Source organism: Drosophila willistoni, chromosome 3R (genome assembly GCF_018902025.1).
Source record: "Drosophila willistoni isolate 14030-0811.24 chromosome 3R, UCI_dwil_1.1, whole genome shotgun sequence".
NCBI classification, from domain to species: domain Eukaryota; kingdom Metazoa; phylum Arthropoda; class Insecta; order Diptera; family Drosophilidae; genus Drosophila; species Drosophila willistoni.
In genome coordinates, this window is record NC_061086.1 from 7242805 (window position 1) to 7266580 (window position 23776).

The following is a 23776-nucleotide window of genomic DNA, read 5'->3' on the forward strand; positions in this document are numbered from 1 at the left end:
TATGTACATACATATGTACGTATGTAGTTTAAAATAAGCATTTTTCTAAAGCATTTTCTCTCTCGTTATCATATACATACATAATTAAAGCACCAAGTGTTTTTGTTTAATCAGAAATTTTGTTTTAATTACGTTTTCTTACGACACTTATCAGAGTCGTAGCGATCAAAGAACTATAGGATATATATATTTAGATATCGACTAAGAATTGGAAACGAGAGAACGTCTCAGGGAATAGAAAGAGAATAATGAAATTTGGCTTAAGTTTTGATTGATTTTCCAAAGAAGTCGTCTCCTTTCTTTTCAATTGAAGCACTTTCATTTAATTTTTTGTCGACAAAAAATTCAAAAAATCATTGAACTTTCCTTTGTGAAAATGGGGCCCAAATACGATCCTCAAATTGATTTTCCCGAAATCTACAATACCTGCAAACCTTTCATACTAAATGATGATGACTTATTGAAAATACGAAATGTAATGGATCACGAAATTAATCTCGGTTTATCACGAGACGGGCATGATAGGTCATCGATTCCGTGTTACCTAAGCTATGTTCAGGATTTGCCAACGGGTCGGGAGCGTGGCCGATTTTTGGCTTTAGAAATTTTACCCACAAATTGTCGTATAATGTTGGTGAAATTTAGCAGCGAAAAGGATGTCTATATGAGTTCGAAATGCATTATTATGCCCCATACCATAACCGCTAGCAAGGGCAACGAACTCTTTAGTTTTTTAGCTCAACATATTGCAATTTTCGTTAAGGAAAAGAAGGTGGAGAAGGATAATCTACCAATGGGTATAGCATTCGCATTTCCATTGAATAAATTGGCCCTAGATGTGGGCGTATTGTTGGCCTGGTCTAAGGGTTATGGTGCCCAGGGAGCTGTGGGCAAAGATGTGGTGCAATTGTTACGTGAAGCTCTGGTGCGCTATCCAGATGTAGCCGTAAATATAATGGGTATAATTAATGTCGGTACTGGCACACTAATGGCCCTATGCTGGACTATACCCGATACGAAAATGGGTCTAATTGTTGGCACCATTACGAATGCCTGCTATGTGGAACAAGTAAGCAACTGCGAACTCTTTGACGAGGAAATTGACACAAAAAAGGACCTTATGATCATCAATACCGATTGGGCGCGTTTCGGTGAGAATGGTCAACTGGATTTCATACGCAATGACTTTGATAAAATTCTGGATAGTGAGTCAAGCTCACCGGGATCACGACTCTATGAGAAATGTGTGGCCACTCTCTTTGCGGGTGAACTGGTGCGTTTGATCTTGATGCGTCTTATGAAGTCGGGCATAATTTTTGTCAATCAAAAACGTGATTATATTGGCATACAATGGAAGATGGAAATGAAATCTCTTATTGCCATAGAATCCGATCCACCGGGAGTCTTTGTTAAGGCTCAAGAGGTAATGGATAAATTTCAAATACGTAATTGCAAGGAAAAAGATTTGGCTGCTCTTCGATTTATATGCGAGACTGTGATGACACGTTCTGCCCAAATGGTGGGTTGTGGTGTTGCTTGCATCTTGAATCGCATGAAATATCCAAAAGTGTCGATTGCTGTTGATGGTGGGCTATATCGTCTGCATCCGACATATCCGGTTAAGTTGAATTACTATACCCGATTGCTAGCTGATCCGGAATATAAATTCGAAATTGTTGTGGCCGAAGATAGTTGCGGTGTGGGAGCAGCCATAATGGCCGGTCAGACCTATGTGAATGTGCATACTCGTTCCGAATCCAAGTTATTTCATATGGATATCTAAAAGCAAAATCCTTGTCAATTTGAAATTCATTTTGATATGCGTTGATATCTGTATTCTTTTCGATCAAATTTCTAATAAAATCGTTCAATTTCGATGGCAAACTTAAGTACTTTGTGTTTAAGTATGTAGAAGTTCCTTTGAACTAAACATTTTTAGTCATTTGATTTCGAACCTTGCTTTAATTCTCATTTAGAAATTACAAAATTCAAAATTCGCCCCTGATTTTTGTTTTGAAAAACTTTTTAAAATTCTAGTGCCGACTGCAGCCATTGCAGTCCTTGAAATCGGCAGAATGAATCCTCAAGCTGAGTTTCCGGAGGCCTTTGAGATTTGCCAGCAATTTACGATTAGCCATGATCAAATGATTGAAGTAATAGAACGCATGACCAAAGAAATCAAAATGGGCCTCGCACGAGACACGCATCCCAGGTCTGTTGTCAAATGCCACATTAGTCACGTCCAGGATTTGCCCACAGGACTAGAGCGTGGCAAGTTTTTAGCCTTAGATTTGGGAGGAACAAATTTTCGTGTTCTTTTGGTCACATTGATTAGTGATTCGGAGTCGGATATGATATCGAAAACTTATATAATGGACAAATCATTAATCATTGGCCCGGGCTCGGAGCTATTCGATTTTATAGCCGAATGTTTGGCAAAATTCTGCAAGGATCATCAAGTTGAAAGAGACAATTTGCCGTTGGGATTTACCTTTTCGTTTCCTTTGCGACAAGATGGTCTGGCCAATGGAGTATTGACTGCCTGGACCAAGGGATTCAGTTGTGATGGTGTGGTGGGTAAGAATGTAGTCCAACTTCTGAATGAAGCCATCGCCCGGCGTGGAGATTTAAAAATCAATATTGTTGCCATAATCAATGATACGGTTGGCACTTTAATGTCCTGTGCCTTCTCATCCCGCAATTGCCGCATTGGTTTAATCGTTGGCACTGGCACCAATGCAAGTTACGTGGAAAAGACCGCCAATACAGAGATGTTGCAGAATTTTCATACTAGCTCTAAGCAAAACATGGTTATTAATTGCGAGTGGGGAGCATTCGGTGATAATGGAGTTCTCGAATTTATAAAAACCTCTTATGATAAACAGGTGGACAAGCAAACACCAAATGTCAACAAGCAGACATTCGAGAAATGCATCTCCGGCATGTATCTGGGAGAACTGGTCCGTCTGATAGTCGTAGACCTTATATATAGGGGGATACTATTTAAAGGGAAGTCCTCGGAGTTAGTTTTCCAGAAGTGGTCGTTTGAGACCAGCTTCATCTCCGAGGTGGAGAGTGATGCGCCGGGGCAATATCGTAACGCTAACATAGTGCTTGACAAAATGGGACTCCGTCAGGCCACCGATGTCGACAAACGATGTTTGCGTTTCATTTGCCAAACTATATCGACTCGTGCCGCCAAGCTGACATCCTGTGGCCTTGTCTGTCTCATCAATAAGATGAACGCCAATGACGTGACCATCGGCGTTGACGGTAGTGTCTATAGGTTCCATCCCAAATTTCACGATCTGCTTGTGCATTATGTTTCTAAATTATTAAGGCCAGGATATCATTTTCATATCGTCCTTTCGGAGGATGGTTCTGGCCGTGGTGCTGCACTAGTGGCTGCTGCTGCTGTTAGTAATAAACAGAATCCTTCCAAGTATACTTATCAATAAACATTTGGCGCGGTCAATTTTTTTAAAATTGGGCCATTGGAGGAGCCAGTAAGCCGCTAGATGGCGCATCGCCTAACAAATATTTTAGATTTATGACTTAAATAAAAGTAATTGCCTTATTTGCAAACATTCCGTCTTTGTTCTTTATGAAATTTCCCATTTGCAGTCCCTGTTATAGTTATTTATTATTATTTTAAGCATATAAATTCAAACAAGTGTTTTTCGTCGATATCGATAGTTAGTGTTGGAAAACCGAAGGTAATATAAGTGTCATCACTATTGTTTTACTTTGGCTACAGCACGTGTGTTTTCGAAAAGCGTTAAAAATACGAAGAATTATTGCGACAATTGACTTAAAACCATGGTACCCAATGAGAAGAGCTTTCCTCGTGGTGGGATAGTCCATCAGGAGAGTAAATCGGGCAACAACGATTCGAATATAGTAAGATATGAGATTTACCATATCTCGTTAAGTCCCTAACTTTTAGATCTTTTCCTTTTCAAGATTTTCGGAGCCACACAGAAAAAAATTAGAAAAGCACCAAAATCTAAGGACAAGCAGCCTAATGAACTTGACCAAGATGAGACAAACGTTGGTGAGCAGCTGGAGGCTTTCTCGGCCGAGTCATTGAAATTCGATACACTACAAGAGGAGATGCTCGTTATGGGAGTGGTCAGAGAAACATCGGCAACATCGGTGCAAGTTGCCCTGCCTGGACGATTAACGGCTCGTGCTCTGGTGGCTGATATATCTGAAGCCTATGCCCATGTAGCCAAAGCTGCCATGGCTGGAGACACAAGTGAATATCATGATTTAACCGAATTATTCCATGTGGGCCAAATAGTCTATGGACGGGCCATAAAGACAGATCAATTGGAGGCCAAGCGTATTACTGTAATACTCTCCCTTAGGCCAGCCGATGTGCATAGCCAACTGCAACATACGAGCATCAAGAAGGGATTCATTTTTTCCGGAGCTATTGCCGAAATACAGGAGCATGGCTTCATCATCGAGACGGGCATACAAGGACTACAGGCCTTTGTACCCCATGATGAGTCAAATGAAAATCAATTTCATGTGGGACAATTGGCTTTTTTGAAGGTCAAGCAAATCACACATGATAAAAATCAAAGCACTTGCACATGCCAGATAATCTCTGATCAGAATAAGTTAAAAATCAAAAGTCAAAACGAAACTAATCTGGATTATTTACTGCCAGGCAGTATAGTTAGATTCAAAGTGTCCAAGCAGTTGAAAGATGGCCTCAAGGGAAGCATATTGAATGAGAATTTTGTGGCCTACATTAATGAGCATCATTTGGCCCATCCACTGCATACGCTCCAGGATTATGATCTAAACGAGGAGTACAATGCCCGAGTACTCTATACGATGCCATTAACCAAGTTGGTCTATTTGACACTCAATGTAGAGATTAAAGCCGGACCAGAGCAAGAAGTGGAAGATGAAGCCGAGGATCAAACCGAGCTCAAAAAAGGCTCTATTGTTGAAAAGGCCAAAGTATTGCGTTTGGCTAGCGGTGGTGTAATTCTCCTTCTTAATAAGCAATCCAAAGGACTCATCTCTTATAGTTGCATCAAATCTCACTATAAGGGAAACTATGATAAGGATGAAGTTCTATCGAAATATGGACGAAAAACGAAACATAAAGTTCGTGTCTTGGGCTATGATCTCATTGAGTCCCTCTATTATTGTTCGGATGATCCGAATGTTGTCAATGAGAAACTCTATACGTTAGAAGATCTCAATCCGGGTGACCTTGTTTCGGCGCGTCTAGTTAAACAGGATATCAAGATTAATGGTGGATGGAGCTTGAAACTAGGAAAAATCAATGGAATTATTGATGCCCTATACCTGGCGCCGGGGCAACGTTATGAAGTGGGTCAACGTGTACGTTGTCGCATTCTCGATGTCAATTTGGAACGACGTACATGCTATCTAACTAATCGTCCTGAATATCTAAGTAAAAGTGCCAAACTATTGACCAATTTGCAAAGTGCCCAGGAGGGACAAGTCTTTACTGGAACCGTGGTTAAAAATGAGTTAAACTTCTTCCTTATAAAGTTCTGTAATGGCCTAAAGGGAGTCCTTTATAAACAACAACTAAAGGATCAGTTGAGCATTACTGAAGGACAAACAATGAAATTTCGGATACTACGACGACAGAAGGAACAAATTATTTTGGCCCTACCGGAGGATAAATTTCTATTGGGTGAAATTTGTCCAATTGAGATAACTAATAGTTTGGATTCGGGATTACAATTTAAAATTAACTATGGCCAAGATGCCGATGAGGAAGAAGAGGATTATTTGGGTCTCATTCCGATAAGATTACTTTCGGATTACCCAGAGTTACTACATGCCCAGAAACGTATCTATCCAGTGGCCACACAAACGGAGGCCGCTTGCATCAACCAGAACATATTCAGTGTACGGGATGTACCCTACTTCAGTGAGCATGAAACAAAAGATTGGCAATCCGTGCGAGAAGGTGACATCTTAAGAGCATATGTTAAAAATGTTACCGATCAGGTTATCGATGTCCTGGTACTTGTAAGGAATTACAATAAATTGGTGAAATTGCATGTAAAGATGTTACGGCTAAATGCCGTAAGGGATGCCTCTGTTACACTGGTCCCGGAGCAATTGCTCTATGTGAAAGTTCTTAGCAAAGAGCCAGAGACGAAGACTCTAACCGTATCGGCGAAACTAACTGATGTATGGAGCGGCAAACTAACTGAAACTGCCGGCATGGTGGAAAGGTAGGCTCAATGAAAGCAAAAGCATTTGCAAAATCCCTTTAACCTCTGTTTTCTTTTTTCAGTTACCTTCAAGAAGTAGCCCACATTAGATCGTCGGTGAGAAGCCTATTCTCCGCCCCCATAGCCAAATATACGATAGGTGAGAAAATTAATGTCGTATTCAAAGGAATAGATGCAGTTTCAAATGACTGGCTTTATTCGGTCGATAAATCACCAAAATTGACTGCGTTACTTGTGGCCAGTCTAGCACCTTCTGGCCATGCAAATGCACCAGCAAAGGGCAGCAAACATCAGGCTGTGATTCTTTGGATTGATTATGCCAGTGATGTTCTTCTGATAAGCAATAAGCGAGTGGACATTGAACATATCACCACGAACACAGATTTACCACAGAATCTGATGGGCAAAGCTGGCATGAAGGCGAAAGTATTGCTCAAATTGGAATCCATTGCTATATGCTCGCTCAAAAAGAAGGGCGTGAATCCTTTAGTTTTCTGCCCAATTCGCCTGCATACCAACGATGTTGAGAATTCGGCCAGTGCTGGACTTAGACAGGGAGATTTTTGTAATATTGGCTTTATACATGATCACTTGCCCATAGCAGTGCCAGAAACGGTATGGAAACTCTGGCGCGGAGTTGGGGTAGGTGTAGTGACCGGAGTAAAGCGAGCATCAGAGGAGGAGAAACTTTCATCACCGGCTGTCAAAACTAAAAAGTCCAAAATGGAAAAGGGTCCACTCTTTTTTGAGGATAGACAATCAGCCAAACGCATGGAACCACCAGCTGCCAAGGAAACAGAAACAGTTCCACTTCCAGCTCGTTTGCCAGGTGTCTTGAACTTCTGGAATGAAAGTGAAGCTCCAAACACAGCTGCTGATTCGTCCAGCAGTGATGAGGCTGAAGAGACTGAGGAACAGGATCCTAAAAAACGACGACTCAGTTCTAAGGCCAAGGCCAAAGCTCAAGTGAAGGAGGAACAGCGGCTGCGTGAGATTGAGGAACGCAATGCTGATCCAGACGCCAAACCCGAAACCATCGATCAATATGAACGACTGGTCTTGGCACAGCCCAACAATAGTTTAACCTGGCTGCAATACATAGCCTTCCTTTTGTCCAATACCGAAATCGAGAAAGCTCGTGTCTTGGCTCGTCGTGCCATTTCAACGATATCGTTCCGCGAATCACAAGAGTTGCGTAATATCTGGAGTGCTTTGCTTAACATTGAGCTCACATACAATAGCCAGAATTTCGATGATGTCCTCAAGGAGGCACTCAACTCCAATGATCCTCTAGAGATCTATCTCAGTTTGGTCGATATCCTTAGGAAAAATAATCAAAAGGAACGTCTTTCTGGCGTTTTGGTAACCATTTTGAATAAATTCAAATCGGAACTTAAAATTTGGTCACTCGCCGCCGATGCCTATTTCTGGCTGGGACGTTCCGATCAAGTTCATGCTTTGCTCCAGCGTGCCCTGCGAACGTTGCCCAATTCAGACCGTAAGTTTACATAAAATTACACAGATTCATAGATTCATTCTAAACTCTCTTTTTGTGTTTCATTTCTACAGATATCAATTGCATTGTGGCATTTGCCAAATTGTTTGCCAAACATGATGCCCACGATATGGCTCAAACATTGCTTGATGATGTGGTGACCTCCTATCCGAAACGCACTGACATTTGGTTAGTCTATGTGGATATGCTAATCAAGGCGCAATTGATTGATGCAGCCAGGTAAATATTACATGGAAGATGTACTATAAAAGATTCTGGATTTAATTGTTTAATTTTTCTTGTTTTCTAGAAATGTCTTGGAACGTGCTGTGGTCCAAAAACTGAGACCCAACAAGATGCAAGTAATTTATAAAAAGTATTTGCAACTCGAAGAAAACTTTGGTACCGAGGCCCATGTGGCCAATGTTAAACAGCAGGCAGAGCAGTGGGTTAGAAACTATGCCAAACAAGCTGGAGCAGCAATCAATTAGGAATTTATCATTTAAAATTAAGTAACTAAATATACACTTGCTTTCATTACTTTTTTTTTCGTTTTATTCTCTATAGAAATTAACCTTTTTTTAAATGAAGTGTGTGATTTCTTGCGAAGTTCTATCATGTTTTTTAAATACATATATGTATAATAAAGTACCTATTGTCTATATATATAATCTTATATATAGAAAATACATACAAGAATAAGAAAAAATAATGGGCTTTCATTGAGAGACACCACAAAATATAAGTGGACTAAAGTACAATAAACAAATATAATGATGATGTGTGTGATATATAAAGTAGGATAGATGAAGGGATTGTTGTTGGTGTGGGCGAGAAGGTTTCGATGATATACTTAATGAGAACACTTTATGCTTAGGCCTAAGTTTGTTTTTGGAATAATGAGGAAAGGTTGGTGGTGGTGGATGTGGGGCCTTCGATGAAGTGAGGGGTGAGGTGACACGTGATTCTTACACATTAATCAATAAAGAAGCTAAGTGACTCTATAAAAAAGTTTCATTTTATCAAGATTTCCTTTATCTTTAAATTTATACATAAAACAGTCTGCATCTGGGTTTGTTGTTGTTGTATTTTTTTGGAAGTGGAGATTATCCACTACTTCATTCCTTGAAAATGCCTCGCGCTTTGGCTGAGATTTTACGCACTCGACCGCGACTGCTGACGCTGACCAATTGCTCATCACTGTCCACGGTACTGCTGTGGCCATTATCGTCCTCTTCCCAACCAGTTGAACGTGGACGCGATTCTCTGGTATCGTGCTCCTGGGAGCTATTACCATTACGCATTCTTTTGCGTGGCAGTTCCTGCTGTTGTTGCTGCTCATCGTCATCAGATTGCTCATTGTAGCGTGGACGCTTTTGATTGCGGCCACGGCGATTGGAATTCGGACGACGCCTACTTCTAGGCACATCATCATCATCGTCGTCGTCGTCTTCTTCTTCGTCATCATCATCATCATTATTATCATTAATGAATGAATTATCTGATGGCGGGCGACGAGTGGGACGACGTTGTCTTTGATTTAAGGCTGGAGTTGATGAGTTTTTGGTCTTGCGTCGTTGCTGGTTGCTTCCTCCTCCATTGCTTGGCGACACATAGCTGGTCAATGGCTGATTGTCTTCTGAATCCGTAGCCGACTCCGCTGCGCTGCTTTGTGAGGTTGAGCCACCATCGGTACCCTCATCAGAAGCCGCAGCCTCTTCCGCTTGCTCTTCCTCTTGGGAATTCTCCTGACTTGTACGTCCACGTAGACGACGCGTGCTTATGCTACTAGCATTATTGGGTGTGCTAGTGGTGGCGCTGGTGGTGGTTGAGGTGGGTTGTCGACTATTACGACTAACAATGCCATTTAACAGTCGGGAATTATCCAAGGGATCTAGGCTAGTATCAAGCTCATCGGCATTACGCTGATGACGTGACAACATACGTCTCGGACCTTGCCGTGAGCTCAGATAATTATGATCATGTGTGGCAAGACCCGACGGCTGTGAGGTGGATTGAGTGGTTGTTGCCGTCGTCGTTGATGTGGCATGTGAACGGGTCATGTGGGTGCTCCTGATCGGTGATGGCAGGCGTCGTCGCAGCGCTAGTGGATGAGGCGCTACCGTTGCGGCCGCTGGCGTTAACGTCGTCGCTATCGATGCTTTTGATGGCGTGTTTTGGGCAGATTCTAAATAAAAAAGAAATTGATTAATATGGATTGAGGAAAAATGGACTGAACTTCTTACTTTGCTGATTATTGGCAAGCGGCTCATTATCACTATCATCGTCGTCATCATCGTCCTCGTCGTCATCGCTGGGTGCGGTTCTAACCACTGTATTGCGATTCGTCCGCAATTGTCGTGAAGTACCAGCAGCTGAAGCCAATGCAGCGCGACTCGTCGATGGCATATCATCCTTGGTGGGTGTGGGTAAAATCTGAAGAATTCATCAAAGTAGAAAAATAAGTGATTAATTTTTGTCCCCTTCATACTGTTGCTTTTGAACTCACCTCTTCCGCTTCTTCGCTCTCCTCTTCTATATCACTGCCCCGTCCCCAATCCATAAGTGCACGCTTGGCACTTTGCCTCGTCGGTCTACCCACTGCACTATGACCATGCGAATCTGTATCGGATTCTATAATCCGTCCATTGCGCACTGGCAGATGATAGCTATGATCATTTTCAGTCGGATGTTGACCACTAGATGATCTGCCACCATTGGCACGTGTATTGCGACAGGGACTCTCGACAACTCCTGCTGCAGCACCAGCTGCACTGGTACTTGGACCATTGGGGATAGCATGAGAGGAAGATCGCCCGACTTTCGCTCTTTTCCTTGGCGTGACATGATTATGGCTATCCTGAGTGCTTTCATCTTGTTGCGAATGGGAGGCAGAGGCATCTTCGGAGCTTCCGCCCATCAGACGTCTAGAACGGGGACGCGTTGGAACTGTTGGTCCTCCTGTTTGCTCCTCTGAACTTCGCCGTTTTCTGCCATGTGGTTGACCATTGTTGGAAACACGCTGTTTCCTACTGCCGCCGGCACCACCAGCACGACGACGACGGTTATTATTTTCATTGGGATTGTAGCTCTCCTCCGAGTCATTTGCATTGAAGTCATCATCGCTATTACCAGCCGCTGGACGTCGTCGCCGAGCTTGGCCACGTTGAGGTCGTCTTTGTTGCGGTGAACTTTCATTTGAATGGCCTTCATCCTCATCGCTACTGGCCTCCGAAGTTTCCTCTTCCTCATCCTCCTCCTCATCTTCCTCTTCGTCTTCTTCACTGCTGATTCTTTGACGTCTCTTCGGCTGGGCAGCAGTCGAAGATGAAGAAGTAACACGATTTGAACCCGAATTACTGGCAACAATTCCCGCAGCACCCAATCCACCATTACGTCGCGATCGCGAACGAGATGAGGACTGAGCAGTGGCTGCTGCAGCAGCAGCCTCATCATCATCCTCATCATCATCATCATCGTCGTCGTCATCCTCATCTTCGCTTGAATGGGCCACAGGTAAACGACGTGCTGCTGTTGCTGGCTTTTGCCCACTGCGACGTGTAGCTCTTTCTGTGGCTTTTCTTTTGTTGGGACTACTGGAACCACCACGACCGCTGCCACCGCTACTGCCGGATTTATTCTTATTTGCACGTCTGCGGGACGCCTTCCAGTTCGTAACGACCGTTTTAATGTGGGACTCGAAGAGGGCACCGAGACGCAGGGTCATGGCATAGATCTGTAATAAGAAGCAGCAGAAAAATATTGGCAAGAATATTAAGAAAAGTTCGCGGATTGTTGATATTCCCAATCAAATAATAGGCCGATTTGTTTTCCATTACACCAAATAACTAACAAAACCAATTATGTCAGTGAGCAAATTGGAATTAAGAAGGGTGAGGGAAAAAAGGAAAAATTAAAAGCAAACTATAAAACTAATAACCCTGTTAATATATAAAGCAAAATTATATTTTCCGATTAACAATATCTCCGATTGGTTAAATCAAATATCAACAATCCCATAAAATTGGATTTAACCCGGTTTTATGAGGAGCAACCTTACCGCCATGGTCTCCTATTAATTATTTGGTCACACGGAGGATCGTCATTCATTTTGATGTGTTGTGGAAAGGATGGATTCACATATGCACATACATATATGGATTCGATTCGATATTATTGATGATTGTTATTATTATTATGAGGTGTGATTGATTGATTAGTTGATAGATTGATTGGTTGGTTGGTTAATTTCAAGTTTGGAAGGCATGTTAAACGATATAGGAAAGGCAAAAGAAAGTAGATGAGCTTGCATATGCGTGTGTGTGTGTGTGATTGTGTTCTTGTGTGTGTAAAGAGGGGTTTGTGTGTTTTTAGAGGGCTTCGTTGTGGTGAGTATGGGAGGCAGAAACTGAAGAAACAACAACGACTAAAAAGCAACAACACATTGACATTTAAAAAAGGTTTTTTCTCTTTTTTGGTTTAGTTTTTAGCATCGCTCTATAACAAATGACGACTCCCGTTTCTCCCATCTCTTCCTCCTCCTCCCTTTTTTATATGGGTTGCCATTTGGTGGCGTCTTTGACTCACCCGAGACCGTTTGTTGGTATTGTAGTTTTTGGAATTCTGGAATATCAAACGAACATCCTTGGCAAAATCCATTGGATCATCATAGTTCCCTCCAAGCAAATCCTCTTTAACCGTACGCAAGTCCATGGGTGTGGCTATAATTTCCAAATAATCTGGAAACTCAATCGTATCGACTGGTTCACGGAATGGCAACGAATCGGGTCGCAGCCACATCAAATCCAACAGTTGACGGCAATCGGAACGCCAATCACCATCAGAACGTATGCGATTGGATCTGATGAATTATATCGAAAATAAAGGTTATTTTGGTGACTTAATGTAATTCCTTTTGCCAACTCTTACCTTCTCGTGGAGGAGACGCGCTGGCGGGCAGCTGCAGCGGAAGTTGTTGGTCCTGTACTGGTAGATGGTACTACATCGGAGTCAACCTCGTTTTCCGATTCGGATGAATGATAAACATCAACCAATTGATGATAGACAGCAGCCACATCAATATCATCCGCATCCCTATTGAGAGATGGAACCAGAGAAAGTTTTTAGAAAAAGCTACACCCGGATGGATGTATCCCTTACCTAATGATCCTTAGACACAGATCGGTTACAATTCGAGCATGCTTCACTATACTTGTATGTCGGCGATTATATTGCTCTGCATTCGTAGCCAAATAGCGTACATCAAACTGAGCGGATGTGATGCGGCGATAAAAATGATTTTCAAATCTTGATTTCACTGTCGTCAAATCAATGGGATATTCGATGAGATAGGCATAATCCGGATAAATATTTAGATCGACAGGAGCAAGGAAATGTTCAGCTATTGATAGCCGCATAACTTGTTCCAGACCATTGATGATACGTCGGCAAGTGCCATCCCGATCGCCCCGATGCCATTCCTCTGATTTTGGCTGATAAAGGGTAGCTCGTATTTCCTCGGGTAGAACGGGAACTGCTCCGCCTTCTTCATCGGGAAGGCGTTGCTCATCGATAGGTTCCATATCCCAGGGACTCATATACTCATATTCTCCATTATCCCAACGAACGCGAAAGCACATAAAAAAGGATTCGGGAAAATCAGCAGCCAACGGATGTCGCGATTCAATTTGACCCATCCACCAGCCATCGCCAATCATACATCGAAACCGATCACCGATGCTCCAATTGCGCTGCACTGCCAAATCGAATGTCTGGCGGAGCACTAAGAAATCAAGAACATCCGGCATGTCATGATATTTTATCTTAAACGTTGTCCCCGTCATATTGCCTTCATCATCGATCATGGCCAGCTTGAGGCAGCAAAGCCGAGGTGGACGAATCTCGTATTTAATGCCAATTACACGGACCAACTCATGATCGCGAAGCGTGTGAAAGTTCCAGGGTTCCGAGCTATGGGACAATTTGTAGACTTTCTTAGCACGAACAGCTTCCAAGTATCTATGATGGCCCTGACGAAAGTAGACTATCTCATCTCCCATTTGAGGATAGTAGGGAGCCTTTCTTGGAATCACCTCGGATAACCACTCGGCTGGTCTGAAAAGCTCGGGTATTTCACCATTAGGTGCTGTTGGTGGGATAAGAACACGTTTGCGTCCTTTTCTTCTGCCCTGACCACCAGCTGCTTGGCCACCAGAACCCGATGCTGCTGCCGCTGTGGCCGTGGGCTCGTCATCACTGCTATCGTCACTGATGGTACGACGACGGGACAACGGTTTTCGCTTGGATCGTTTTGGAGGCTCTAGATTGGGACCCGGCGTATCTGCCACCCAATCGGAATAATCTGAACTATCTGTTTCGGACTCTTCACTGCTATCCTCTAGATTTTCCTCCACATTCGAATAGCTTGTATCTCCTGATGTGTTGCTGGCTGTATCCTCTTCCTCCTCCTCTTCATGCACCGGAGCTGCATCATCGTAGCGACGATCTTGTTCCTGATCTCGTACAGCTCGTGTCCGATAGGCGGGTTGTTCGCCAGATTGTGCGCCCCTGCGACGACCAGGTCGTCCTTGCCCTCCTGTACCATTAGAGCGGGTATTCCGTGGTCTACCCACCGTGCCACCAGCTTGTTGATGGGCTGAGGCAGCGCTGGCCGTATTTATCATAATCGGTCGGCGGCGCATCTCCCGTTTGTACTCTTGTGACTCAAACTGACCAGCAGAATAAATGGTCTGCCTAAGATTTTGCTGTTGGGCATATTTCATGGGACGGACATAGGTGCGGCGCACAAACTTTATGGGTACGGCCTGCTGTGGTGCACCCTGCTGCGCTTGTTCCTCACCCGCAGCAGGCGCTACTGGAGCTGCTGGAGCCGCTGGAGCTGCCGCTGGTACAGCTGCTGATGCTGCCCATCCTTGAGCCAAACGACCACCTAGAACATTGCCACGTGGGGATTGCCGACTATCTGGTTGCTGTCGGTTTGTAAGACGTTCAAACGATTGATTCGCATTGCTGGCATTCCCATCATTGGCATTGGAATTTCCCTGACGATTGGCCAAAGCTGCTATCATGCGATCTATGTGAGAATAATTGGCGGGCCCATGAACAGCTCCTCCGACTCCGGCGACAGGTGCCACAGCATTAGGTTGAATCAAATTGGCCGGAGCATTATCTTCAATGACTACACCATCAACGCCAATTGTCAAATTGGGTATCAACTGATCGGCACTGCAATTTTCGCGTCCTGGGACAAATCGCTGATATTTGGTGGGATGTGGATTGCCATCAGCATCAACAAGAAATGGCGGTGGCATTAAATGAGGCATAATTTGTGTCTGTTCATCCACCACATGATGTTGGGCATCTCGCAGCAATGGTCGAAAATCAGTATGAAAGAACAGCTCCGTTGGCAGCTAATAGAGGAGGACATATATAAATAAAATAATTAGTCACGTTAGGCTATGGAAGATTCGTTTCATTTCATTAAACATACCATTTTGTATTTCTCCATGCCCAATCCCAAACCAAAAATTAGTATATGACCATGGGAATCTGTGGCTGCTATCATTGTACCATCTGGTGACCATTTGGCATCAAAAACACTGCCATGACCTTGTCCATCGATATCATTGAAGAAATTAGCCACACAAACGCCTTGATCAATGTCCCAGAGAAACACCTGGCCATCATGACCAGCTGAGAGGAGGACATGCTCATCTTTTGGATTAGATTCCAGAACATAAAGCTCATCCTTGTGACCGCGTAATACGCGATGTAATTTCCCTGTCTTTGAGTCCCAGATTTTGATCTGCCAAAAGGGAAATTGATAATTATAATTGTTTAAATGAATTCGTTTCTTTTTTTTAAGACTTACCGTGTAGTCGTTTACCGCCGTGATGACATAACGATCGGATGCATCCCAAGCCACCATGGTAACTTTAAGCTTTTTACCCTCCTCTGGCTCCGGACAGCTAAGACAACCACACAAATATTAGTATATCAGTAGACAAATGATTCCTTCATCACGTTACTTACCTGACCAATCGCTCTGTCATACAGAGTTTCGTGCTTTTCCATTGCTGGGACTCAAATGTCCATATATGTGCCGTGCCATCTTTACTACCCGATATGAATCTCAGACCACGATGCGACCATTGAACGGAATCAACTGCATCTGTGTAAGCCTCCGTCTCCAATATGCGTTTCGGGCCATCCTCAGCCATCATATAGACACGCACATGATGATCCGCCGAGCCGGCAGCTAAAAACATACCACCCGGCGAAAAGGTTGTGCACATCATTTGAGCCTGACCCGGTCGCAATTTCTCGTGATATTGCGTGGGCTTTGGAGCAAATGTTATTTTCTGTCCCCGAGGCGTTGAGTACTGCCAAAAAGCAATCGAGCCATCTGTGCTGGTCGTGACCAAATATTTTAGATCGCTCCTTGGCGATGGACAAAAGTTCACAGATGTGATCATGCCTGTGTGGGCAGCCAGAACGGCAATGGGTGAAGTGGTTTGCATATCCCACACCCTTAGGATGCGGTCCACAGAACCCGCTGCGAGCATGGTATTATCCAAATTAATGGCAATATCTGTAATCTCCGCTGACGCCCCACGCAAAGTGGCCAATAAACGGCCGTCCGCTGCTGACCAAATCTTAATAAGCAAATCATCTGCTCCAGTTATGATGTAACGTCCCGTACGATCGAAAAGCACACAATAAACCGAGGAGAGGTGACCCACAGTGCGTCGAAGTAGTTTTGTCTTGCGATATAGATCTGTGGGGACCAGCTGTTTCCGACGCACATGAACCCCATGCTCTCGTCCGGTAAGGACTTTGGCTGTAACAAACAAACAGAACGGCATGCCATTAATTCGGAAAACTATTTTCAATTCAGTCAGCGATCTTACTTAGATTGTTGATGGGCCTAGAAAGGGTGGAATCAGGAAGCGAAACACCATGCAAACGTGTACAGTAGTCTCTTAGGGAACGGTACCGATAGACTGATTCCTTGGTCCGAAGCAAATTCTGACGACCGGTGCCCAGAAGTGAATTGATACCGGGCACACTTGGGGCCAGCTCCTGGTCCACCAATGGTCCAAGGCGGGAGCATATTTCGAGCAAATGATTCGAGCCAATATGAGCGTATTTTTGTTCCTTCAATAAAATGACACGAAATTTAAAAATCGATAACAAATCGATAAAGAGTATTTTTGCTATCGCTAGGTCCAAAATACAAGATATACTAGCTATCTCGCTCTAGCCAAGCCACAGCTAAATGGTGGTTGTAGTATACATATGAACATATGCATGTGTGTGTGTATGGGAAACAAAATGTCGACAATTGTTATAAAAAATATTTAATTAAAACAATTTTAAAAATAATATTTTCAAAATTTCCAATGTCTCATGAATTTTAGCAATATTTCTAATCTAGATAAGGTCTTTTATATTTTTGATCAAAAAAACATTGATTAAAAACATATTTTTAAATTCAAAAATTAATTAATAATTAAATAGAACTTCTAAATTATTGTTTTACACAATTTAATTAATTACATATTGTCTTATGATTGACAATCAATCGATGACCTACAAGTGACGTCACAAACACATACACACACACGCGCGCACACAGAAAGAGAGCGACTCACGAAAAGACAAAGGCAAACGTATCATCACTTATGCAAGCCACAAATGCAAATTCATAAGAAATATTTTGTAAAAAATAACTCACCAATTCGGCAAAGGTCTGTTCATGCTCATTTCCCAGCCAGTCAATGCGTCGGGGCAATACCTAATACATAAAGAAACGGGGTAGGGGGAAGACAATAGAAATGTTATCACTGGATGTCATTAATGGTACAGCTGCGGGGGGTGAAGTGGGAATCTACCTACTACGTCATCAGCCGCAATGTTTTTGTTGTTTTACCTACTTTTTATTATTAAACGGCAGACAGACGACAGACAGACAGACTGACTACCATATGACCACCAGCCACTGAAAAATTCACTTGCCAGTATGGTTTTGAACTCGGGAATAAACAGACGACGTCGGATGGAGAAGGCAGCGTTTGGGCCGGCAACAACAACATCAACAATAACAACAGCGAAAAATATATAAACAAAAAAATAACACAACAAAGGCAGCGCGCGGTGGTAATCGAAGGGTACCCTCCCTTGCCTACGTCTTTCTAACTGCAGATCTTGTGCTCCCACTTGACTTACCTTCTTTTGCTCCAATTCCTGCACTAGGACCTGTGAGAATGTTAATTTAATTTTAATAATTATTATAGATTTTCCTTTCGTTTGATATCTATCAAAACAAATATGCAATAAACTGCTCGTCTCGTTCTACCTACCTTGGCAGTGTCTTGTAGCGGGCCTGCTGTCAAAAACTTGGATATCAGAAAGTACAATTCTGCAAATAGAAATGTGCAACAAGTTGTTAAAAAACAGAGTTTGTACACAATAAATGCTCCCCCTCTGACCCATTATGTTGCAAATCGCTTTTCCTCCTTTTGGTGCAGTTTTTTTCAGTGGGAAATCGCAAAGCTAGTCGAATTGCAGCGGCGCCTGGGTCTTACACAGAGGCAACAGCAGCAACACATTCGTTCCTCTCTCTCTTTTCCTCTTGCGCTCGCTGGCTGGCTGCCTCTATGTGTACCAAGGCCCCTTCTTCTGCGGACTAGCAGCCATTTTGATGGTACAACACCCACAATTCATTTAGATTAGGACACACACCTGGCACTATAACATCAATCGAATTGTTCGGCCTATTTTCCATTATTCATTGCGAATTACAAATCACACACACACGTAAATTTGTTACAAAATGCTCGCTCGCTCCCTGCTTGCTTGAAATTCTTTCTTTTTTTTCTCTCTCACACACACTAGAGGTGGAACTTTGATGAATCCAAACCAATGACATCGATAGTTTTAACCATCGACCCGAAACTAATCGATATGCTATCGATAGTTCTTTCAGCAGTAACACACATCTCCAAAGGCCCGTACTTGCCTACGAATTCCATATTTTGCTCAGATTTTTATTACTTTCTTTAAATTTAATTCGCTTAACTTTTTGAAACTCGATTACAACTTTGACGTTCGCGCCGTAGCGATCGACATATCGATATTTTATCAACATGTAATAACAACAGGACTCAAAATGCATACAAAATAAAAACGAAATTTGTATTAAAAAAGCAAACAAAATTTTGTATTAAAGTAAAAAAATCAAGCAGCAAATGTCAGTTGCAACTCGTGACCACTAATCACGCATTTTACGCATCTCTAGGAACAACTCTCTGATATCGGCAAGTCGGACAATTTGCGATAATTTTATATTATTCTCTTCATGTAATCCAATTCTGAGCAAGACTAATTTAACGAGGCCAGTGCCACATAAAAAAGGAACTTGTTTAACAACAGTTAAATGCTCAAAGTCAATAAAGGGCAGAGAAATATCACAGACATAGGATTAGGCCAGGTCACAATATGGATTGCAATTTGGGCAGCGAAATTGGACAGAAGATGCGCGTAAGTCGGGAGGGGGGAAAATCAATGAAGTTGAACATTGTATATTAAAAAGGTTTGTGTTTTTTGGATCTTTCTAGAGTGCCGTTAAGGCCAAGCTCCTGGAGCTAGGAACTGGAGGTTCGGCTGGCTTTATAGACGATGAATTGCCCGATTATGTGATGGTAATGGTAGCCAATAAGCGAACAAAACAGCAAATGAATGCCGAACTAAATCTATTTTTGGGAGATCAGACCGATTTGTTTGTCACTTGGTTGCATGAAGTATTGCAGAAACTGCAGGAAGTCACCCTGCCCGTTGCAAGTGGTAAGTTTTGCTGTGCGAAACGAATAATAATTATTAATTAATAACATAACCCATTTAGCCAGCAATAAAAAATCACGTAAATCCCGGCTTTCCGAAACATCAGCTAGTAAAGTTGCCGTTGTCAAAGAAAAGGAAAAAGACAAAAAATTTTCAAAAAAGGACAGAAGGCCATCGCATCGCAAATCTATTGGAGATGAGCAGCATGATGGTGGAACTGGTGGAAGTAGTGAGGCCATGGCTACCGTCATTAGTGGTGGTGGCTCCATAACCGATGTCTTCGCTGAGGAACTACTGGAGAAGGCCAAAAAGTCATTGGATGCCGATCATACAGCTAAAGATGAAATTATACTAAACAAAAAGAAGAATAACAAACGTAAGTCAGGAGAAGGACAAGACTTTGATATACCAACTATATCGGAAATTAGTTCCACGACAAGCGCTCCAACCACGACAGCAGGCAATCGTGAGAAGGATTTAGCTGAATTGGCAGCCATACAAAAGAAAATTGAGGCGGCCAAAAAACATTTGCGTAAAATTGGAGAAATCGATGTATACTCAGACGACGATGAAGAGGCTGAGGAAGCGGAGGAAGAAGAAATGGAAGATGAACAGCCACATGAGAAGGAGGAAGAGGGGCCGAAGCTAAAGACCATAGAATCAGAATCTGGTGTGCATGATGACGATCTTTTAAATCTAAATGCTCACGAAGAATCATCGTTAGAGTCAAGTCTTAAAGAGGCCTCAATACAGCGCAAAGCCAAATCGCCCATTGTCTTCAATCGACGTGAGAAATCTCCCCGAGAAGCTACGCCACCAGGCAAAGATGAACGTCAAGAACAGCGTCGTTCTGTCCATGAACGTTTAGGCTCGAAAGCGAAAGCAGAGATGTCATCATCATCCGTTCCGGACCGAGAGCGCTCTCAAAGAACGCAAAAGGAGCTGTATGTGCCAGCACATAGACGACGCAGCGAACCAGAGACACGTAGTCAACGAGAACGCTCGCGGTCTCGGTCCCATGATCGTAGGCCAAGTCGCAACGATAATACACGAGAATCGAACCGCAATTCAGCACGTCAGCGGCGATCTAGTCCCAGTCCAGAGATCCCTCAAGCCAAACAACGTATTGGCTCACGTGTTATCGTAGCCGTACACAAATCTCCGGAGCCCTCGGATGATGAGGATTTATTAGAGAAGCCAGTTAATTCAGTAATCAAGATAAAACCACGTCCCCATGTCTCGCCCAGGAGGCAGGCGAGTAAGAATCTCTTGCTGCGAGCTGTTGCCGAAGCACAGAGATCCACGATACTAGCAAAATCAATTACTACCTCGTCTGCTGGATCGAAATTATCCGCCCCCAGGCATAAAGATGCAGATGATTTGGAGATGATTAGTTCCACATTGGGCAAGCGTAAGCTGATAGAAAAATCAATAGAATCTAGAGATAAAATACGGGGATCAAAGCGAAGTATTGCTCCGGCAAATAATGAGCTTTTTAGACGAAGCACGCGAGATTTGGTGGTCAATGTTATTGGAAAACGGAAAAAAAGATCAGAGGTTGAACAGCAGCAAGAGCCAAATGAAGAAGAGGAGGACGACGAGGAGCATAAAGTGATTGAGGAATATGTGCCAATCGAGTCCAATGAAAAACTAAATTTTGAGGCCTACGTGCCGGAACAGATTGATATGCACATCAGTTCACATAGTGCAGCGAAAACCCAGTTTGTGGTCACACTGAATGGAGAGCATTCGTATCGCAACAAAGGCACAAAAGCCTCTTCGCCTCAAGTGCCACAAATGGCATCATGTATGGAGCCGACAGTGTCTTCATCGTCTTCCAGGAGGCTAAAATCTGGGCGAGGTCGCAGTTCCTCGCCATCACCAACATCCAGTAATACACCGCCACCTTCATCCCATATGGGCTCCCGCAGTTTGAATCGCAGTGAAGTAATTAGACAGTCACAGGAGATCAAGAAGATTATTATCAAAAATAATGTTGATACAGATGAGGATGATGAACTGCATCATCGGTCACCAAAGAAAAATGGTCACAAAGACATTAACAAATCAACAAAATCTCACACAGAGGAACGTTCCACCACGCCTCCACTGCCAGTCAGATCGAAAACTTCTCGACCAGAAAAACGTGCTACTAACAGTGGCAACAAAGATCAAAAGCCCAGCCAAAGCTCAGGTTCTGAGCCTGGGTCTGGTTCAGTGGAAACCACTGGGCACTTAGTGAATAGCCACAATGAGGTAACACCAAGCCAAGTTAAGGCCAAGCATACACCCATACGTTTTACCCTAAAGCCCGATGGCGAACCAGACCATAAAAAGAGACGCTCTCGAAGCGTGGAACAAGAAGTGGCCATCGAGAGACGCAAGATACCCATACGCCATGCTGAGGATAGAAAATATGACAATCTGCCAACACGTAAGACACGTCAAACAAGAAATCATACTATTTTTTCAATTCCATTTAAATATCTTTCGTTTCCATTCTTACTAGTGAGCGCTGTCAGCGTGGATTCGGCCGTGTTGAAGGTGTCGTCAAAGCAGCAACAACAATTGCCAGCAAAGGAACGCTGTAAATATCATCCAAATTGCACAAAACAATTCTGTGAATATTATCATCCAACGGCGCCATGCAAAACATTTCCCAATTGCAAGTTTGCCGATAAATGCATGTATTCGCATCCAAAGTGCAAATATGATATGTCGTGCATGAGCATCGATTGCAATTTCGCGCACAGCGGTGTTAGAGATCTCAGTCATGGCCATCAACTAATGGCCCCGCCATTATGTAAGTCTAAGTCATACACATATATAAAAAGAAAATCGTTCGATTAAATCAAATTTTCTTTTTCTTTTCTATAGCTTCTCATGTCATACCCGTGCAAAACTACAAATCAATATCGGCTCCAGTGACAACAACGACAGCAACAACCATGTGTAAATTTTATCCAAATTGCACCAAAGTCGGTTGCACGTTCCATCATCCCAAGCTGTGTCGCTTTGGCAAGAATTGTGTTAATAAATTGGAGTGCGTATTTTATCATCCCGAGATGCAAAGCAAATTTAAATGGGTTGCCTCCATGGGCTGAACGTGGATGGATAAGAAGGACAACTCACACAGACAGAGAAGCAGACTCGCATGTTTTAACAATAATCTAGCAAATGTCATATTATATTATATAATTACTCTCTCTTTCTCTCACTTCTCCCTGTAACTCACAACAACTATCCACAGCATTATCTATTATGGCAAGTCGGTCATCTGAATCATGCAAAACTCATGTCATGTCTATACCCTAGACCAACTGTATCTAAAAAAAGGGACGTATCATTGGGAAATATATTCTTAATCTGTATCTCCCAGTCCGATTTACTGATTTACTATCTTAACAAAGTTTATATAACAATTTCTAATTTATTGAAGCAATAATTAAATTTTGTCTCTACTTAGGGTTTCATTTAACAGTTCCCTAAGATCGGATCGAAGAAATTGTATATATATATATATAAATATATATATATATATATATATTTGTGAAAGCAGTGGCCGAATAAGGTCAGTACCCTTATTGGCTTAGGGTATTTTTGATGTCGGCGAGCCGACTGAACATTTAGAATTTCAATTATTTCTCTCTTCAGTGGCTTTACGTTTACGTAATTGACAAAAGAAAAAAAATATTTAAAACCAAAATTGCTTTTACTAATTAATTATAATTTTGTATTAGACATTAGCATCAGATTTCTTGAATGGTTACAATAAATTGTTGTTCAATTGGAGAATAAAACAAAAACCTCAAGAATAAAATGGAAAAAAAAGTCTGCAAATAAAAATTATAAATATATTTGCTCGATATTTAGTCGATATTTAATTTTTTTATTTTATTGTATGTAGATTAGAGTTATAGAATAAATTATGGTTCAAATTATATAATGTCTTGATGTTTCTTTTTCTACATTTACTAAAATTAGTACGGATATAAAGAGGTACAATATCGAAACGTACACAACGAAAAATGTAAATACATTTATTGTTTAGTACTTCTACCAGTTTTAATGCAACTTGTTAAGCTACATTTTGCCATTTACTTCACAATTCTAAAACATTTTATCTTTTTGTCGTCCACAATATTTTTTCATTATTTCGAATTAATTTTTTCATTATTTC

The 23776-nt window shown here is 42.4% G+C and overlaps 5 protein-coding genes across 5 annotated transcripts; 4 read left to right on the plus strand and 1 right to left on the minus strand.

Moving 5' to 3' along the window:
• The first annotated feature begins 294 nt into the window (after positions 1–294).
• LOC6651289 (hexokinase type 1) lies at positions 295–1889 on the plus strand. The gene has a single exon (XM_002073104.3). It carries the CDS (start codon positions 377–379, stop codon positions 1781–1783), a length of 1407 nt encoding a protein of 468 aa, XP_002073140.1. The 5' UTR covers positions 295–376; the 3' UTR covers positions 1784–1889.
• A 65-nt stretch (positions 1890–1954) lies between these two features.
• Positions 1955–3568, plus strand: LOC6650479 (hexokinase type 2). The gene has a single exon (XM_002073105.3). The coding sequence runs from the start codon at positions 2076–2078 to the stop codon at positions 3456–3458; it is 1383 nt and encodes a 460-aa protein (XP_002073141.1). The 5' UTR covers positions 1955–2075; the 3' UTR covers positions 3459–3568.
• Positions 3569–3729: 161 nt separating this feature from the next.
• LOC6650480 (protein RRP5 homolog) lies at positions 3730–8274 on the plus strand. The gene is made up of 5 exons (XM_002073106.4): positions 3730–3900; positions 3964–6239; positions 6302–7737; positions 7809–7974; positions 8045–8274. Exons 1-5 carry the CDS (start codon positions 3820–3822, stop codon positions 8223–8225), a joined length of 4140 nt encoding a protein of 1379 aa, XP_002073142.1. The 5' UTR covers positions 3730–3819; the 3' UTR covers positions 8226–8274.
• A 134-nt stretch (positions 8275–8408) lies between these two features.
• LOC6650481 (bromodomain and WD repeat-containing protein 3) lies at positions 8409–18645 on the minus strand. The gene is made up of 14 exons (XM_002073107.4): positions 18499–18645; positions 18117–18175; positions 17983–18012; positions 17492–17551; positions 16665–16911; positions 15787–16594; positions 15626–15722; positions 15245–15559; positions 12895–15164; positions 12664–12828; positions 12322–12595; positions 10244–11470; positions 9981–10170; positions 8409–9922 (listed from the first exon to the last, which is right to left on the minus strand). Exons 1-14 carry the CDS (start codon positions 18539–18541, stop codon positions 8853–8855), a joined length of 6855 nt encoding a protein of 2284 aa, XP_002073143.1. The 5' UTR covers positions 18542–18645; the 3' UTR covers positions 8409–8852.
• Positions 18646–19030: 385 nt separating this feature from the next.
• On the plus strand, positions 19031–23537 carry LOC6650482 (zinc finger CCCH domain-containing protein 14). Its single transcript, XM_002073108.4, has 5 exons — positions 19031–19296; positions 19374–19599; positions 19658–22030; positions 22106–22399; positions 22474–23537. The coding sequence occupies exons 1-5, from the start codon at positions 19255–19257 to the stop codon at positions 22698–22700; spliced, it is 3162 nt and encodes a 1053-aa protein (XP_002073144.4). The 5' UTR covers positions 19031–19254; the 3' UTR covers positions 22701–23537.
• The last annotated feature ends 239 nt before the right edge of the window (positions 23538–23776 follow it).

Excerpts from the sequence above, each read along its gene's own strand:
- LOC6650482 (XM_002073108.4), top strand. The coding sequence starts at position 19,255 with ATGGATTGCAATTTGGGCAGCGAAATTGGACAGAAGATGCGC. Across the intron at positions 19,297-19,373 it reads AAATTGGACAGAAGATGCGC|AGTGCCGTTAAGGCCAAGCT; the intron begins GTAAGTCGGGAG and ends GGATCTTTCTAG. Across the intron at positions 22,031-22,105 it reads ATATGACAATCTGCCAACAC|TGAGCGCTGTCAGCGTGGAT; the intron begins GTAAGACACGTC and ends CATTCTTACTAG.
- LOC6650479 (XM_002073105.3), top strand. The coding sequence starts at position 2,076 with ATGAATCCTCAAGCTGAGTTTCCGGAGGCCTTTGAGATTTGCCAGCAA.
- LOC6650481 (XM_002073107.4), bottom strand. The coding sequence starts at position 18,541 with ATGGAAAATAGGCCGAACAATTCGATTGATGTTATAGTGCCAG. Across the intron at positions 18,013-18,116 it reads CGCTACAAGACACTGCCAAG|GTCCTAGTGCAGGAATTGGA; the intron begins GTAGGTAGAACG and ends ACATTCTCACAG. Across the intron at positions 16,912-17,491 it reads AACAGACCTTTGCCGAATTG|GAACAAAAATACGCTCATAT; the intron begins GTGAGTTATTTT and ends ATTTTATTGAAG.
- LOC6650480 (XM_002073106.4), top strand. The coding sequence starts at position 3,820 with ATGGTACCCAATGAGAAGAGCTTTCCTCGTGGTGGGATAGTCCATCAG. Across the intron at positions 3,901-3,963 it reads GCAACAACGATTCGAATATA|ATTTTCGGAGCCACACAGAA; the intron begins GTAAGATATGAG and ends TTCCTTTTCAAG. Across the intron at positions 6,240-6,301 it reads ACTGCCGGCATGGTGGAAAG|TTACCTTCAAGAAGTAGCCC; the intron begins GTAGGCTCAATG and ends TTCTTTTTTCAG.
- LOC6651289 (XM_002073104.3), top strand. The coding sequence starts at position 377 with ATGGGGCCCAAATACGATCCTCAAATTGATTTTCCCGAAATCTACAAT.